General features: G+C 41.0%; 1 protein-coding gene across 6 annotated transcripts in view; it reads left to right on the top strand.

Moving 5' to 3' along the window:
• Ralgps2 (Ral GEF with PH domain and SH3 binding motif 2) overlaps window positions 1–15954 on the top strand; it is a 126243-nt gene that overhangs the window by 38772 nt on the left and 71517 nt on the right. For all 6 annotated transcript variants that reach the window (XM_051186026.1, XM_051186028.1, XM_051186027.1 and 3 more), the window contains exon 5: window positions 12760–12843. In XM_051186026.1, the coding sequence (XP_051041983.1) occupies window positions 12760–12843 (84 nt within the window). The remainder of the gene's footprint in view (window positions 1–12759; window positions 12844–15954) is intronic.

Raw genomic sequence — 15954 nt, 5'->3', positions numbered from 1 at the left:
GAACTGTGCATCACATAGTAGACACATTACAAGTGGTTTTATTTAACCTACAATACCTAAATATTTCAGTTTGTAATCAGCATAAGATTTTTATTGAGGTATTTTAAACTTTTCCCTTTTCAGATCCCAGAGTTGTCTTTAGGTTACTGCATGTTTTTACCTGCCTTTTCCGTTGTCTGTAGGATTTATGACTAGGGACTTAGACATTGTACATTAGGTTGTTGTCTGAAGACATAGACTGAACAATATTTGTGAAACTTCAAATTTCCCTTGGCTTCATTTCTTCAGTAAAAACAGCTCGATCCCCTTGATTTCCATTTCCCCACCCTTTTTGAAACAAGGTTTTAGGTAGCCTGGGCTAGCCTTGAACTCAGTATGTATAGCTGAAGACATAAGACTGGGAGCTCCTGATAGCCCTTTCTCCACCTCCTAGAGTTATAGGTGTGCATTGCTGCATCCAGCTCTGTTTCTTCATGCTGCCGTCATAAGTACCTAGTCTAAGAAGCCATCTTTTCTCCACTGAGTCACAGCGGTGCCCTCTCACTTGATCTATGTGTATACTGGTCGCTTTTCTTGTCACTGTGCTCAAATACCCAACAGAACTAACTTCCTGGAGGAAAGATTTATGCTTGTGGTTTCAGGGAGTCCCATCTGCCTGGTGGGGAAGGCATGGTGGAACAGAGTCGTTGATGCCTCATAGGCCTTAGAGCAGAGATGGGCATGCTGGCACTCAGCTGGCCCCTCACCCCATGGTGTAGTGCACCCCTCATTCAGACTAGGTGGGTCTGTTAGTTAATAATTGTTGGAAAACTCTCACAGACAAACCTTGACATGTCTGTGCTACACCATCTTCTGAGTGACTTGAAATTCATTCCCTTGACAACACAGGTAAACCCTCACAGTGGGCTTTGCTCCTTTCTGACCCCTGGGGTCTGTTATCTGTCAGGCAGCTATGGCAAGCAACGTTGAAAATGTGCTCACGTGACTCCTGTTCAAACCACCTCAGTGGTTTTGCTTGCTTTGAGGATAAAGGAAAACCTTCACAGAATCTGAATCCCTTCATCATGCTGCCTTTTTCTTGCTTCTAAGCAGATTTCCTACTTTCTGGTCTAGCAAAATGGCCTGCCTTTAATCCTTCATCATTGAGCCTGTGCCTCTTGTGCTTAACTACCTCTTCTCCTTGAGTTGTCAGGCACAGTTAGGCATGTTTGTTTTTCTGCAGGCTCTCCTAACATCTTTCTAGCATCTTTACTTGTCATCTGACAAGTTTGTAATGGAGTAAGTATACTGAGTGTCTGTTATGTGTTAGCCCTGCTTTAGTTGCTGGAGATACAACAGTAAGCATGCACTGAAATTTGCCTTCACAGATTGTACGTTCTGGTGAGGTGAGCTAAACAGTATTATGTAAAAATTAGAAGGGAAGAGCATAGGATACAAAGTGTAGAGGGGTTTCAGTTTTAGATTGGATCATCAAGAAAACTTCACTGAAAAGCAGAAAGAATCCTTAAGGAGGTGAGACTGCATGTCATGAGGGCAGTGGGCTGGGTCGTCTTTTTGGGTTGAATGACCAGTTCACTAGGGTGGCCTAAGATGATCAGAAAACATAAATATGTACATTCATAACAGAAGCAAAATTATAATTATGAAGTGGCAATGAGAATAATTTTATGGTTGGGGGTCACCACAGCATGGGAAACTGTATTAAAAGGGTCTTAGCATTAGGAAGGTTGAGAACTGCTGTATTAGGGTGTTTGGAAAAATGTGTTCTAGTCAGGAACAGGTGAGGAGAGGGTAGTGGATTATGTCCTTCTAAGCTAGGTGAAAAAGGGCTGTATACAAGAGATGACGGATGAGTGAGGGCTAGATGGGCATGTTACCTTGGAAACAGTTACTGTGATGAAGGTGGTAAGCCATTGGGAGATTGTTTTTAATTGTGTGTGTTCATGTGAGTAAGTGCCCATGGAGTCAGAAGGAGGTGTCAGAGCCACTGTGTTGGAGGTAACAGTGTGAGGTGTCTGATGTGGGTGCTAGGAACAAACTCAGGTCCTATACAAGAGCAGTACATAGTGTTAAGAGAGTCATCTTTTCATCTGTGGAGGGTTTTGAGCAGAAGAATAACATTTTCTGATTAGGTTTTAAGTTGATGGATACGAGGGCAAGTGAGCATATGGGGGGGGGTGGAAGAGCAGTGCAAAGGAGTGAGTCAGGGAGATAATGAGATAACAAGTGCTGGCATTAGTGTATGACTGGAAAGATCGGGAAGATTTGTCACGCCGTGTATGCAAGGGGAACCATAGTGATGCCAGTTTTTGGTCTAACATCACATGTGAGTAGCTGATACTCTCTGAATAGAGAAATTATAATGTCAGCATCACACTAATGCTGTTCATATAGAACATAATGTTTTGTGCTAGACCAAGTGGAAACTGTAGATTTGGTGGCAAGGGCAATAGTTTGACTTTGGACATTATTAATTTTACATGCTTGAGGAGACAATTCAGTCAGGCAGTATATAATGGCATGCATTTGTAGTGTGAGCAGGAAATGTAAATTGTAAGGTGTCAGTGTAGAGCTGCTATTTGTGGTGCACATGGGGGCCGAGGATTCAATCCCCTGCACCCGAGTATCTAAAATGTGGGTAGGATTGCTAGGAAGTGCGTAAAGAAGAGCCCCGTGTAAGGTGTGTGGAACTGCCTGCCAAAGGGATGGAAGGGCAGCAGCCGGTGGTTTGGGAGGGAAACTAGTGCAGTGCGGATACCGGTGTGTGAGGCGGGAGCAGTCGCGCAGTGTCCTCCATCTTGTGCCCTTTGGCTGTTGCTTACCTCTCCTTGATTTGAAGCTGTGTAAAGGAGGGGATTGACAGCTTGTATACTGTTTTGTCTGACTTTTAGTGAGAACTCAATGTTTAGAATAAGAAATGAATGTAGTGTTTAGGAAATGCTCAAAGAGCAAAAGTCTTAACAAATTGATAGAAATAGCTGTTGGGAGAAATGTTAACACTAAATATTCTTGTTAGACATTGGTCTTGTTGAATCACAAGATTATTTTAAATCTGCTGGCATACATAGGATGAGTTTTGTGGCAGAAGAATGCTTGTTGTTTTATTTTGGAATATAAAAGACACATAACAAGGCTGAAAGAATTGTGTACTAGCCTGTCCTGGTAAAGCCTTTCTATACCTTCCTCCCCAGATGAACACTGTTCAATAATAGACTGAATTATACCTGTCTGCTCATGTTTTCCCAAGTGTAGGTGTTGCTTAATAATATGTGCTATTTCTAGTTTCAGGTTTTCAAACTTTGACGTAAATGACATTCCATTGATTTTGTGTTTGGCTTGCTTTTTTGTTCAGCATCATTGGCCACTATCCATCTAGGTACATGACTTAAGTGTATTAATCATTGGGCTGTAGAGCACAAACATATTTAAAATTATTGAATGCCACTAATAGTTTCTGAAATATTACTACATTTTAGAAAACTTTAAGCTGTGATATCAGCTAGTACAATTATTTGTTTTTTTTTTATTAGCCTAAAATAATATGTATTACTTAGATACGGAGTTAAAATACTAATCTCACTAAGGAGGGAAGGGCTTTCTTGTTAAACTTAAGCTACCACAGAGAAGTAGTGGCTATCTGAGCTGAAACAACTGTATTTATTTTCGTTTGTCAGTTCTAAATCTGAATTCTACATATAAACTTCACATAAAGTGTTACACAAACTATACACATATTTCATTTTCATAAAGTTCATCTTTTGTCTGTAGCTGGCCCTTTCTATAATCCCACCTTGTACATGCTAAGTAAGCATGTTGGCATTAGCTGCTAATTTGTGGGTTCAACCAAAGCGGCACAAAAAATATTTGGCAAAAAATGGGTCTAGAAACTGTTGACATGATATGTACATTGTAGTTAGTATAAATAGTCTAAGCATTGTTTAAAGTAAATGAAGGACATTTGTGAATTATATCCAAGTATTTCCTCATTTCATATAAAGGACTGGCATACAGGGCATCCTGTGGCTAATATTATGTATTTATTCACATCCCCTCACCATTGTGGTCTCTGTCATACAGAATCAGGGTTTTGCTCTTGTCCCTGCTGGTACATCCCCTCCTTAGTGATGGGGACACCGCGATGTGGTTAGCAGAGCTGTAAAGGAGGTTGTGAGTCATTCTCTCTTCTGCCCTACCACGTTAGCAGCGCCTCCTCCCCATCATAGTTGCTCTTTTAATTTTCTCTTCTTCCTTAACACTTTCCACTGCCAACTGCTATATGTGTTTTGCTGTCTTTAAATCAGTGCAGAACACAGTTCTAAATAAATTCTTCCGTTTATTTTTAATTTTAAAATAGTGCTGGGGAATGAACTCAGGGCCTTGCACACACTGAAGCATTTCACACCCAGATACTAAGGACATTTCCCCTCCTTTCCTCCCTCCCTCCCATCACCCTCCTTGCCTCTCTCCATTCCTCCCTCCCTCCCCCCTCCCTTCTTTCCTTCCTTCCACACCCCCCCCCTTTTTAAAGGAGAAAGGACTTGGTTTATTTTAGTTCAGTTTCTTAGGGTTTATAGTACATCATGGCAGGGAAGACATGAGAAAGTGGAGACAAGTATATCATGGTTTTCCAGAAAGCAAAGAAAGGGTAATGTCAGCTCTTGTCATTTAAAAAACAAGTTGACTTATTTTTATTTTATGTGTGTTGCATGCATGCATGCATCTGTAACATATGTACACAGTGCCTGTGGAGACCAGAGGACAGCACTTGGGGTTCAGACTATGTGGTGAGAGTAACCCTCAACTAAGTCTAATGCAAGAGCAGGGAATGCTGTTAACTGCTGAGCCGTCCCTCTAGCCCATCTACATTTTTAACGCATTTCACTTCACTTACTTTGTCCTTTGAATTACAAAATAAAATTTCTAATATTATTAGAACAAGGAGCCAGAAGAGTTGTAATATTTTTTTCATCTTTGACATTCATGAATTATACCACTAACGTGTTTCTCATCTTTGACTTTTAAAAAAGTGTTTTTAACCTCGGATGGGAAAAGGAGTACTTGAAACTGCCAGACCTTTGAGTAATCCCAGAAGTGTGTGATTTCAGAACCAGAGCTGCAGTTTTATATGTAGTTAGAGCTGCCTGAAGAACTTTGTCAAAGCTACAGCCGTCTTCAGGAATGGGAACAGTAGAGGGGCCAGCACAGGTCACATGCTTACTGGAGTTCTGTCATCACACAGTGGCAAGAAACTTAGTCTCTTGTTTAGTGGTGGGCCAAAGTGGTGACTGTTAGGCATTTCCGGTTTCTTATCGTGCTTGGAGTTTTGTATCATTCAGTGCAGGGTGAGTAATGCCAGAAAGCTGGCTTAGAATCCAGTAGTGACTCTAACATTTCCATAAGCCTTAATTTTAATTAAGGCTTGAATTGTATTTTGAAATCTGCCTCTTACAAGGATCTGTTGCTGTGATAAAACACTGTCCAGGCCACAGGTGCCCATCCGCAGGTGCCCATCGCCACCTTGGCTGAGCCTGGTGGAAGCAGGCAGTTAAGAGTTGCAGCAGCTGGGTGCTGGCACCCTGATCCACAGAGGGACACTGGAATACTCCCTGGGAATAGCAGGAGGCTTTTGACACCTTAAACCCTTCCACACTTCTAGTCCTTACCAAACAACTACCAACTGTATTCAAATGTCCTTATAGGGACAGCTCATTCAAACTACCACACTCTTAAAGGACAAGGTCTGTTTAAAGCTTTTCTGACACACATTACACTTGCTGAAGAAAATTCCACACTTTAATTCCAGCCAGTCACACAGCAAAAATATTTGGGAAAAACAGACCTGTCTGTACTATGCTGCTATGGACTTCTTTCCCCTTCCCCTGGCATTTCTCAATACACTGCAACAGTCCTTCTAGTCTGAATCTAAAGATCCTAAGGACTTTGGGACATTTTGAGGGTTTGTTTTTTTTTTTCTGTTTTCATATTTCAAAAATTGGAAAATCAAGTGTAAAACACTTGTTGCCTAAGCCTTTCATATAAGGCATATAATTAACCTGTAACACCTTGCTGTCACTGGTAATGTAAATTTGTTTAAGCCATTTATAGTATGTTTAATAATATTTATCATCCAAAGCACTTCAGTATGGCATAAGGCTGAATAGCCCTGCAGGTACATTGTGTTAGGTGTTATGTATGATCTAGTGGTGGTTTAAAGTACAATGGAGGACATGCATAGGTCATACACAAATCTAATGTTGTTTATGATTTTGTTTTTAATGTGAGGGAAGTCAAAGAACTGGTCTTTCAGTTAGTACTCAGAACTGTGTCAGTGAACACTCGTTATCTTTTAGGATTAGTGAGCCTCCTCTGTGTGACTGACATACTAAAAACTGTGGGAGAATGCTGGCCAACTTAGGAAAAACACTTACTAGTTAATTATCAATCTTATTAAAATATTTCTGAAAAATATTGTCTTTTGACATATCTCTTGCAGGATGTGTAAAAGGCTTTCTATGTAAATATTTTTGTCTCTGCCAAAAGACTATATATAATTTTAGCAACATAGAAAATTCTAACAAAATATCCTGTTTTAATAAAAATTAATCCTTATATTAAAACATGAGTGAAACACGGCCTTCATGAGAGAATGGCATCTGGGAAAGGTCTTGTATGTCAGAAGCAAGATGAAGCCATTTGTCAGTGTGTGTCCCTGCTGTGTGTCACTTGAGCTCCTTAAGCTAGTAAGGTCAGGCTTCAGTCAGGACAGAGAAGGCTAGGAAGAAGGCAGTTTTGTCATCTGTGGAAATGGAAAATAGCTTCTGTCTTAATCCCTGATCTCACTGGAGGGGTATCGTTGGCACACTTACTGGGAGGAGGGGAGTAAGGAAGGCTCCAGTACTTTAGAAAAGAGGGCCAGCATTTTTAACTTTCCCTGTTAAGTTACTGTTTTTATTAAAAATGCAAGCATGAGTGGCATTTCATCTGTGGTAGTGACATCTTTATGGCCATATAAACTGGGTACAAATGGATGTCCTGTTTCTTTAAAGCTTACACTCTGAACCCGAAGCTACTTCAGCAACAACCAACCTTCTCATGGACATCTCCGTCCTAGTCGCTTCCCTCACCCCAGTCTTGGGGTTCTACTGTTTCCTTTCCTTCCTCAATCTCTGTCTATATGCTGGTCTATATTGGCCTTTTCTCTTCTTCTATCTATAGGTATCCCTACATCATCACCCTTAGAACAGTCCTTTTAAGAGTGTTGGAACCTACAAGATGAAATTTAGATCAAACCTACAAGACGTAAGAGAAGCTGTGACTCCTGTGAATTGAGTCATTCTCTCATAGGGTAGGTGGCCACCAGTTGTGGGGTTTTGCCTTCCCTTTGCTTCTGAAATAAATGCACCTGAAAATTGATCTTCATAGTGAATCCATACGTGTTCCGAAATGCATTTTAGCAACTATTAAGATTGTTTTATATATTTGAGGCATTATTAGAAGAGTCTCTTTACTGGCTACATTTAAAATTGTGAGTTAAGCACGTAGACGAAACAACGTAAGCTTGTCCCCGGCTGTGGGATTTCATTAACCCTTTGCTGAGACGGAGGCTTACTTACATGGTGCATACAAACAGCCCTGACTGTCTTAAATTAGGCCTTACAAAGCATTGTGTGAGCCACCAAGTCACTGGGGTTTTTGCGGTGTTCGTGTGAGATGTTTCAGTGTAGGCTTCTGTGTGACCCGCGCATCAGTATAAAGATGACAGTTACAGCAAGACACATTTCTTGCATGATACTAGTGTGTCACTTGTAAGAAGATTCTGGAATCTGAAACAAAAAGAAAAAAGAAACTACAGGGAAGTATTAAATTTTCTGTTTTGTTCTATAGAGATCAGATAATTATAGTTTGTAAAATGAACTGATGGTATCCAGATTAAAAAGAGCAACGAAATGAATTGTTACATGCAGAGTAGCCGGCCCTCTCTGTACTGACTGAGCTTCCCTCAACCACCGAGTAGCCTTCTCAGGCACATTTCAAATATTATTCTGAAAGCTGATCCTTTGGAGGGAAGGGAAACGAAAAGGAAAGGGAAAGAAAGAAAACATTTTCAGGGTATGATGGTGCCAACTGTAATCCTGGTACTTGGGAGGCAGAGGCAGGGGGATTGCAGTGAGAGCCTGGGCTACATAGCAAGACTTCATGTCACAACTACTTTGTTTTTCAAATTGATCTATATTAGTAAAGTAAGTTAGCAGATGCTGCCGAGTCTCCCTACCTGAGATCCCTGCATGGTCTTCGTGTGTCAGTAGATGGAGGCCAGAGGTCGACAGCAGACTCCTCTTCTTTGCACTTCACTTTAAGGATTTATTTGTTTTTATATGTCTGGGTGTCTGGTCTATATACCACGTGCACGCAATGCCTATAAAGGCCAGAGGAGGGTGAAGTAGGTGCCTGCTGCAGTGCCTGTCTGGGAGTTGGGCATTGAACTTGGGTTCTCATATTGGCGTGACAGGTACCTTACCAACTGAGCCATCTCCCCAGCCATGTGTTTTTCCTCACAACAAGGGAATTTTTTTTCCCTCATATGGAAGTTAAGGGCTGATGGGAGATACAGTAGAGCAGGTCAAAATTCCTTTAAGTGTAGGCAGCTATGAATGCAGGGCAGGATTTAAGAAGAAAATAGTGGGTCCTGATACAATTCTAGCTTTGTAATCCATTAGATGGATTTCTTGTTTGTTTGTTTGTTTTGTTCTGTTTTTCGAGACAGGGTTTCTCTTGTAGCCCTGGCTGTCCTGGAACTCACTCTGTAGACCAGGCTGGCCTCAAACTCATAGAGATCTGCCTGCCTCTGCCTCCTGAGTGCTGGGATTACAGGCCTACACCACCACTTTCTGACACCTTTAAGTGGATTTTTATGTCACTTTTAAAATACTGTGTTTTTAAGGTAATTATAGAACATAGGAAGTTGTGAAATACTGAAGATTTATGGGAAGTTGTAAAACCTGTACAGAGAAATACCCCATACCTTTCCCTTGCTTTGTGTGTGTAGTTGCATCTTGATGATGATGGCACTGTACCGAAACAGGAAAGTGCTATTTGTGCCATGCATGTCCGTGTAGCTCCATGATGTTTTGTTGTGCACGCAGACTTGTACTAACTTACAGACCAGGAAGGAACAGCTCTTCATGTTGGGGCTCCCCTCCTGCTGTCCCTTTCCAGTCACAACTATCTCCCTCCTGCCAGCATCCGCCCTCCTCGACTGCTCCCTCCTCTTATGGACTCTCTGGCCTCTTCTCCTGACTCTTGACTCTTCCTAAGATGCCAGGGTTACTCTACTATTAATCGGGGTTTCCAATTACATTATTTTTCCTATGGTGGTTGCTTGTTTGAAGATCTTATATCTTCTGTTTTTCTTTATTGGTGCTGAGAAAGGAACCCAGGATCCATGCATAAGCTCTACCACCAAGCTGTATCCACAGCTGTTCCCTTTCTCTTTATTTTCTACCTCCTTTTCTGTCTTTTTTTTTTTTTTTTTTTTAAATTACATTTTTGGGGCTGTCGAGATGGCTCAAGGGTTAAGAGTGCTGCCTGCTCTTCCAGAGGTCCGGAGTTCAATTCCCAGCAACCACATGGTGGCTCTCAACCATCTGTAATGACATCTAGTACCCTCTTCTGCCAGGCAGGCATATATGCAGACATACATAATAAATAAATAAATCTTTTTGAAGAATTACTTTGTGTATGTGTACAGGCGCGCGTGCGCAGGTGTACACTTAGGTGTGTGCATTCCACCTCCCAGTTTTACCTGCTAAGGGCATTCTCGCTCCCACTTTGTCTCCAGGGTCCTTTTTATGGATGCCTTGCTTTGCCCGCCCTCCCCCCCATATCTGTGTGCTGAGCCATAGGCAGATCAAGTTCTTGGCCATTTTTTTTTTCTTTTTTGAATTGCTGTTTTCCTAATATTTAGATGTTACCACATGGATTCTTATTCTTAGTTAATGTCAAATTATCTGTCCGTCCATCCGTCCATCCGTCCATCCATCCATCCATCCATCCATCCATCTCTATGTAGAAAAGGTATTTATTAGAGTGGCTTATAGGCTGTCGTCCAGCTAATCCAACAATGGTGTCTACCAATGGAAAGTTCAAGCATCCTGTAATTGTTCTGTCCACGAAACTGGATGTCTCAGCTGGTTTTCAGTGTGTCAGAATCCCAAAAGAAATAGGCATTAATGCAAGTCAAGGAATGTACTAGCCATTGAGAGTGAGGACAAGCAAAAGCTTCCTTTTTCCATGCTCTTTACATAGGCTGCCAGCGGAAGGGTGGCCCAGATTATAAAGTGGGTCTTCCCACCTCAAAGGATTTGGATTAAAAGTGCATCTTTCCATGCCAAATGATTTAATTGAGAATAATCCCTCATAGGTGTTGCTTAGGCTTTAGTTAATTACAGATGTAGTCAAGTTGACACCAAGAACAGCCATCACAGGTCCACTCCTTGTCTGCTTGACACAATCACATCTTATATCATGCTTAATTTCCAAATAAAAATAATAATCAGGTAACAATTACACCTAACATGATATAGCTATCCTACATACAACTGCAAATGTATTATACATTTTAGATTAGGTGCCAATGCCCCTTGAGGGACATTTCTTTTAGTATCTCAAATACAAATCCATTGATACTCCCCTAATTGATGTTATACTATATGATAAAGAAATAAAGGAAAAATATACAAATATCTTCACAAACACAGTCTTAACAAGCTATAATAGGTGTAATAACTTTTCTCATCTAAGAGTACTGATGACATCTTTTTCTTTCTTAGCTTTCTTTTGCTGTCTGCCCAAAGGGTGCTTTTCCTGTCTTCATGTGGGTTCTTTCTTTGATGGCTTTTGCTGTATGGTAGAACTCCCTCCGATGGACTTGAAATCTATGAATACAAACTCTCCTTTAAATTCAAGGAATTCAGTTCTATTAGCATATACCTGTTAGAATATTTTTAGAAGGTAGTATACATGAGCCATGTGTATGTGCTTCATTAGCATTCAGCAAGACATGAAGATAATCATAATTGTGAAAAGAGTGATATTTTGAGCTCTCTCTACTATTTGTAAAGTGATTAAAAATGTGATTTCTTTTGTATCACAAAGAGTACATATATTGTATGGTACTCTGCAGCCTGCATTTATAATTATGAAGGAGTCACTTATTTTATTTTTTATTTTATGTGTGTATCATGAATTCTAATTGGTCTCAATAATAAAAACCCTGAGTCAGATATAGGGGCAAATGCTGGAAGATCAGACAAGTAAAGCAGTCAGCCAGCCACTAGTTCTTATCCCTCCAAATCCTTAGACAGAATGGGCGATCCTGTCTCTAGGAATCCTCAGACTGAATGCTATGAGGTCCTATCTCCTCCCAATTTATATTCTTCTCTACACCCAGCCATATCCCTTCCTTTTTCTACCTTCCTAGTGCTGGAATTAAAGGCATGTGACTCCCAAGTACTGGGATTAAAGGTGTGAGTCATCACTGCCTGGCTCTGTTTCTCTTTTTCTATGGATCAATTTTGTGTTGCCCAGGATGGCCTTTAACTAACAGAGATCCATCTGCCTTTGTTTCCTGAATGCTGGGACTAAAGGTGTGTGCCACCACTATGGCTAACTGGACTCTATAGCTAACTAGTGTGACTAGCTCCTCACTCTGATCTCCAGACAAGCTTTATTTGTTAGAACACAAACAAAATATCACCTCATATGTGGATGGATGTTTTACCTGAATCCACATCAGTATACTACTTGAATGCCTGGTGTCCACAGAGGCCAGAAGAGGGCATTGGATCCCCTGGAACTGGATTTACAGATAGTTATGATTACCATGTTGGTGCTAGTTATCAAACCTAGGTCCTCTCTAGGACCAGCAAGTGTTCTTAACTGCTAAGCCATCTCTCCCAACCCAGAGTGGTTCATCTTAAGTATCGGGTACTAGTGTGAAATTAAAAAAAAAAAAAAAAGTTTAATATAAGATCTTGAGCCATTTGAATTCTATTCTTAAACCATTGGTGTGATCAAGAACTTACTTATTAGAGATATCTTCAAATATCTGAAGTCAACAACTGTCAAGTCAAAAAAAAAAAAAAAAATCAGAGCAGTAGCACCTGCCTGTAAACCCAAGCACTTAGTGGAGGGGGGTGGGGTGGGAAAAGGGACAGAGGGGACCTGGGGCTAGGGATGGCTGGCTGTGGTCAAGCCAGTCTAGCTAAAATGGGAGCTCCAGGTTCAGTGAGGTGCAGAGTGATTGAGAGGGACACCCAGTGTTGGCCTCTGGCCTTTACACTCACATAGTCATTAGCAAGCCCATAAACATGTGCACATACATACACCACACCATACATGTATAAAAAGCAAGAGCGCAAAAGCAAATCATGGGGCTCTGAGTGATTGCATTGGTTTGACAGTCAGCATTTATTATGTGTTATGTGATATTCAACTTTAATTACCTCTCAGGGAACATCCCTTCATACTCTGCCTATGAAATGCAAGTTTGCCTGTATTCTTTTAGACAGGAATTTTATGCGTATAATCTACTAAAATCTGCTTTTATGTTTTACAGAATAATTAATATTGTTAAACATCATTACTGGTTGTTTCAAAAAAGAATTATGTGCAGTCTTTAATGTTTAAATTCGTTAGTATAAGAAAACTGAGCTATTTCTTACATCTAATTTATACCAAACTTTTATTTTAATCTTCTAGGAGCTTTCCAGTTGTGGATGGAATAAAAAAGAAAAATATAGTTCTGCACCAAATGCAGTTGCTTTCACAAGAAGATTTAATCATGTGAGTTCTTTCAGTTGGGTGAAGAGGGCGTGGCTGTGCCTGATTCTCCATACCCTGTGTGAAGCCAGAGGTTATGTCTAATGTTTCCTAGTATTGTCCTCCATCACCACCACTCCATTTTTAAGAGTCTCTCACTGAACTTGGAATATGGGTTGCCTGTACTGGCTGACCAGTAAGCCCCCTGAATCCTGCTGTCTCTGCAGACCCTCCCACCCTCACCCCAGCACTGCCTTCTCAGCATTTGACATGCATGCTTGAGATCCAAGTGCAGGTCTTCCTGTTTGTATAGCAAAGCACTTTACCCCTGAGCCATCCTCTGGACCTCCCCTTTATTACTATTATTATTATTATTATTAGTAGTAGTAGTAGTAGTAGTAGTAGTATCACAAATTCCAGTTGGTCTTAATAATAAAAACTCAGAGTCACATATTGGGGGGGGGGGGGCTCAGAGATCAGAGAGGCAAAACAGCCAGCCATTAGCTCTTATCTCTACCTCAGACTGAAAGGGCAATCCTGTCTCCAAAAGTTCTCAGACAGTGCTCAGACTGACTGCCTCAGACTGCAATGAGCTCCAGTCTCCTCCCACCTTATATTCCTCTCTGTTCAGTCATATCCCTTCCTGTCTCCACCTCCTTAGTGCTGGGATAAAAGGCTTGTCACTCCAAATGCTGGGATCACCTTTGTGTGAGCTTTGTTTCTCTTTTAGACTATCAATTTTGTATAGCCTAGGGTATCCTTGAACTAACAAAGATTGGTCTGCCTCTGTCTCCCAAGTACTGGTATTAAAAGTGTGTACCACCATTGCTTGGCCTCTATCACTAACTACTGTGGTTAGCTTTATACTCTGATCTTCAGGCAAGCTGTATTTGTTAGATCATAAACAAAATATCACCACAATTTTTTTTTTTTTTTGAGGTAGGGTCTTGTGTATTCAATCTAACCATGCTTGGTATGTAGCTGAAGATGACCTTGATCTCCCAATCCTGCTGCTTCTGCCTCTGAGTGCTGGGCTTGTAGACATGTGCCACCATGCCTAGCTTCTTTCTTTATTTTTATTGTTTGGTAGGTTGGTTTGGTTTGGTTTTCGAGGCAGGGCTTCTCTGTGTAGTCCTGCCTGTTGTAGAACTCACTCTGTAGACCAGGCTGGCCTTGAATTCAGAAATCCTCCTCCTCTGCCTCCTGAGTGCTGTGTTCAACGGTGTGCACCACCCCACCCAGCTCTCATTTTTTATTTTCATTTTCTGACTTCATAATTCTTACAGATATACCAGAAATAGTTGTAGTTAGTTTTTTCACTCTTTGCCCTTTGGGGGCCTGTCACCTAGCTATCAAACACACAGAGGAGACTTATTCTTATTTATGAATGCCCAGCCTTAGCTTGCCTTATTTCTAGCCAGCTTTTCTTAAATTATCCTGTCTACCCTTTGTCTCTGGGCTTTTAGCTTTCTCTGTTGTATATGCCTTTCTTTCCTTCTTACTCCAAGACTAACTCGGTGGCTGGGTTACTGGGTGGCTGGCCCCTGGCGTTGTCCTCTCCTCCTTTTCTCAATCCTCTCTCTTCTCTTTGCCTGACAGCCCCATCTGTGTTTTCTCCTGCCTAGCTATTAGCCAAGCTATTGGCTGTTCAGCTCTTCATTAGACCAATCAGGTGTTTTAGACAGGCAGAGTAACACAGCTTCACAGAGTAAACAAATGCAATATAAAAGAATGCAACACATCTTTGCATCATTAAATACCCCACTGCATAAACGAATATAACACTAATATTCCACAACAAATAATTGTATTTGTATAAACAAAATGTATAGCCATGCTTGCTTATCACCTTTGTAAAATGTGCCATCGCATAATATACAAGTTTTCCTATGCCCTTTTTCAATAATTATGGTTCTTGGAGGCATACATGTGGTGCAGGTATCTCTAATCCATAAATCATCGATTTTCATTGCTTCCTAGGCTAAATCCATCTACTCTTGATAATAGAATGTTTTCTTTATGTTTGCCTTTTTGAAGAGTGTTGCTGTGAACATTGAATCTTATGCTGCACGTGTGTAAAATCTCCAGAAAGTGACATCTGGCTGTCACTGTCTTTAGTTCTTGTATTTATATCACCTAAACTTGAATCCTTAACACTAGGTCTTTCTGGTTTTTAAATTTTGGTGTTTTGATTTTGTTTTTCAAAACAGGGTTTCTCTTTATAGCCCTGGCTGACCCAGAACTCACTCTGTAGACCAGGCTGGCCTCAAACTCAAAAGAGATCCGCCTGCCTCTGCCTCCTGAGTGCTGGGATTAAAGGCGCACACCGCCATGCCCCTCTCCCATTTGAGATTATTAGAAGGTGAATTATCATTTCATTCTTTTTATTCACCATTTGAAATGCTTGGTGTGGTGCTTTGGATGAAGCCAGCTCATGGGTTCACATGTTTGTATGCTTGGTCTCCTGCTAGTGGTCTATAGGGGAAGGGTTAGGAAGGTCTTGTTATAGGAGGTGTATCACTGGGAGTGGGCTTTGAGATTTCAAAAGCCCACACCAGGCCCAGTGTGTCTGTCCACTGCCTGAAGGTCAGGATGTAAAGCTCTCAGCTACTACTCCAGCACCATGTGTGTATGTTTCCTATCTTGATTATGGACCTACCCTCTAAAACTGTAAGCAAGCCCCCATTTCAGTACTTACTTTTAAGAGTTGTCATGGTCATGGTGTCTCTTCACAACAGTGAAACAGTGACTAAGACACTTGGGGTTGGTATTTTTTGTACCTGTAGTTTATTTACCTAGACACCCATTTTAAAGGAAGCATGAAAGGACTAAGGTTATCATCACCATCATCATCCTCACCATCACCATCTAGTAGTTTTAAAGATAATGAGTTGGTGTTCCTTCATCTTCAGATAGTAACCAGGTAGTTTTCTCTTTTGGCCTTGTTTCTCTCCCGCCCTTGGTTATCACACTGTCCTATTTTCAGCCAATAGGTGTGTTACAGCTGTCTCGTTCAAGTCTTAGGAAGAACTCACTGATACTTAGGTTCTCAGGACCAGTTTTTCATTCGCCTCTTCTGTAGTTTATCTGCATGTCCTTTCTCCCTACCCTATAGTCCAATCACTTGCTTTATCC

This window comes from Phodopus roborovskii, unplaced genomic scaffold (genome assembly GCF_943737965.1).
Source record: "Phodopus roborovskii unplaced genomic scaffold, PHOROB, whole genome shotgun sequence".
In the NCBI taxonomy this organism is placed as follows: domain Eukaryota; kingdom Metazoa; phylum Chordata; class Mammalia; order Rodentia; family Cricetidae; genus Phodopus; species Phodopus roborovskii.
The sequence above is the reverse complement of the archived record's forward strand: the minus strand, read 5'-3'. Positions and strand labels throughout refer to the sequence as shown.